The following is a 2,308-nucleotide window of genomic DNA, read 5'->3' on the forward strand; positions in this document are numbered from 1 at the left end:
TTCATATTTAAAGTACTTTCAGAAGTTTGAATTCTGAATATGAGCAGACTTTTTAAATAATTTTGAAAACAAAAAAATTGTTTTACATCTTCAGAGATTCATTCAATTAAACCAACACACCAGCATTCTAGCTTTATTTCACATTGCTTTTTATTTTTTTTATACAATGCCTAACTTGTGTAGTTATTTCTCACAACTGTACAATTAATGCAGATATTTAGCAAAAATACACATGAATGAAAGCACGACCAGGAGGATTATCAGAGATGCTTGGTGGGCAGCAGTTTTAAACCGAAACAAAAACACTACATCTCACAGACCATCCTATGCAGCCAAAATCAGACGTGGATACAATAAATAAAAAACAAAACACTTAGCTGACCTCATACTCACTACACTATAGAAAAGAGATTTAAAACATTTCTCTGCACGGATTATTCCCCTAAAATAAAGCATAAAGTAAACCAACCCCAGCCTGGTGTAGGAGGATGAAGAATGAGCTCGTTTTATGATTAATGAAGAAAAACAAAAAGGCTTACAGGATTTCACTAAGGCCGTTTATAGATAGTTGAACAGATACACACTAGTATTTTCTCTCTTCTGGTTGTCTGATAGATAAAAGGAAAAGAATATTCTGAAGGTGTTTTAAAGTAAAAAATTGTGTGAATTTCTCCTTTTCAGTCAGGGAAATAAATGAACATGCTGAAGCTTTAAACCGAAGCAGAAAAGAAAATTGAAATCTAGCCTTGATGTGCGACAACTCTGTTTCTAAGAAGATGCAACAATTAAGACTTTAAAAGGAGAAGAGTTTGATGTAAAACTTTGGTCTCTCACTCTGATTCGCTGCATCCTCTTGACGTTAAGATCTGGACCTCTGCAGCGCGTTTTAATCTGCACGCTAACTGGAATCCCTCCATTTAGGCTGATTCTTCCCAAGCTAGTTCTGGGCCATGAAATCCTGTCTGTTTCCTCTGAAACGGTACAGAATTTACTTTAAATATTCAAAAATAACCTCACCTTTAAAAAGAAAAAAAGTATTTCTATGTTTCAGTCCCACATGAGATAAATTCGTTAAAATCTGACTACATCCAACTAGTTTAGTCAATATTTAGTCCAGGAAACAGACTCCTAATTCACATAATGATGCTAGGATATTTAATGTTTATAATCTTTTTGTTTTGATTCAGTTTTTTTTTATGCAAAGCAAAAATAAACTTTACATGAAAATCTAAAGTCATTACAGGACAGACTGTTTTATTCTGCAAATCAAACATCTAAATCATCTAAAAAATAAGTTAAATAACCCAGTAATTCTAAGCTGCTTTTGATTTTTAAAACAAAAATAGTAAAAAAAAGAAAATTAAATAAAAGTGTAAATAAATGAGAATCTTGTTTGAACGGGATGAAGGGACTCGGGGCGAACTCTGCTCCTCGGTCTGCTGGTGAAAGGACTGGGTTCCAGCGGACCCGTCAGTCACAGCAGAGTCGGAGTGTGTCGGATCGGCACCGATCGATCTGAAGGTGAAGTCAGGTTTCAGTCTAAAGGCTCACTGCTGAGGGGGCGTGGCCTCAGCCGGGTCCACCGTTTTAATGATGATGATCTGCTCCAGGCCAGCGGCAGGAGAGGCGGTCGGGCGCAGCTGCTCCACCAGAGCGTGGAGGGTGTCCGAGTTGATGGTCTGCTCCTGGTCGGCCTCAAAGGTCACCTGCTCGGCAGCGCTCAGAGGGTGGTGGACCGCCTCCGTTTTGAAGTTCTGGTCGATGGCGGCGGGTTCTATAGGTGGGGCTTGAGTGGAAGTGGTGGATGATTCTGGGGCTTTAGGGTTCGGAGTGGAAGGTTCCGGGTTGTTCGGCTCTACTTCTGGGATGGAGATCAGACTCTTGTTCTCCTGAGAAAGCTTGCTCTGAACAAACGCCACCGGGTGGCTGGAGGCAAGAAGGACGACTGCAGAAGGACAAAGAGTTGAAACCATTGTTTGCCATCTGCTGAGCTCAGGGCTGAACCTAATGAAAACACATCCTCACCTGCTCTCGCCCTCTCCTTGTGCTGTCGAACTTCATCAGCATGAGCCTTCTCCTGATGTTTGATCATGTTCTTCACGCTGGCAAAGCGGTTTCCACACAGCAGGCACTGAACACCAGAGTTTCCATCTGCACACACACAATAAAATGTATTTTCTTATCTATTTGGCCTTAAAATGTGGGTTTTATTTCTCGGCTACGCTCATTGAAAATCCTGGTGAAAACCAGGGCTAAACAAATTTTGCCAAAAATCTAAATTGCGATAATTTTTCCTCAATATTGTGAT

The 2,308-nt window shown here is 40.3% G+C and overlaps 1 protein-coding gene across 3 annotated transcripts in view; it reads right to left on the reverse strand.

The window, feature by feature from the left end:
• mynn (myoneurin) overlaps positions 1-2,308 on the reverse strand; it is a 9,089-nt gene continuing 6,781 nt past the window's right edge. Inside the window, exons 7-8 of one of the 3 annotated variants that reach the window (XM_015370120.1) lie at positions 2,026-2,151; positions 1-1,945 (exon numbers count right to left, since the gene is read on the reverse strand). In XM_015370120.1, the coding sequence (XP_015225606.1) occupies positions 1,548-1,945; positions 2,026-2,151 (524 nt within the window). In that variant the 3' untranslated portion in view covers positions 1-1,547. The remainder of the gene's footprint in view (positions 1,946-2,025; positions 2,152-2,308) is intronic. The other 2 variants (XM_015370119.1, XM_015370118.1) reach the window with 2 other exon arrangements.

This window comes from Cyprinodon variegatus, unplaced genomic scaffold (genome assembly GCF_000732505.1).
Source record: "Cyprinodon variegatus isolate N-32 unplaced genomic scaffold, C_variegatus-1.0 Scaffold41, whole genome shotgun sequence".
Classification (NCBI taxonomy): Eukaryota; Metazoa; Chordata; class Actinopteri; order Cyprinodontiformes; family Cyprinodontidae; genus Cyprinodon; species Cyprinodon variegatus.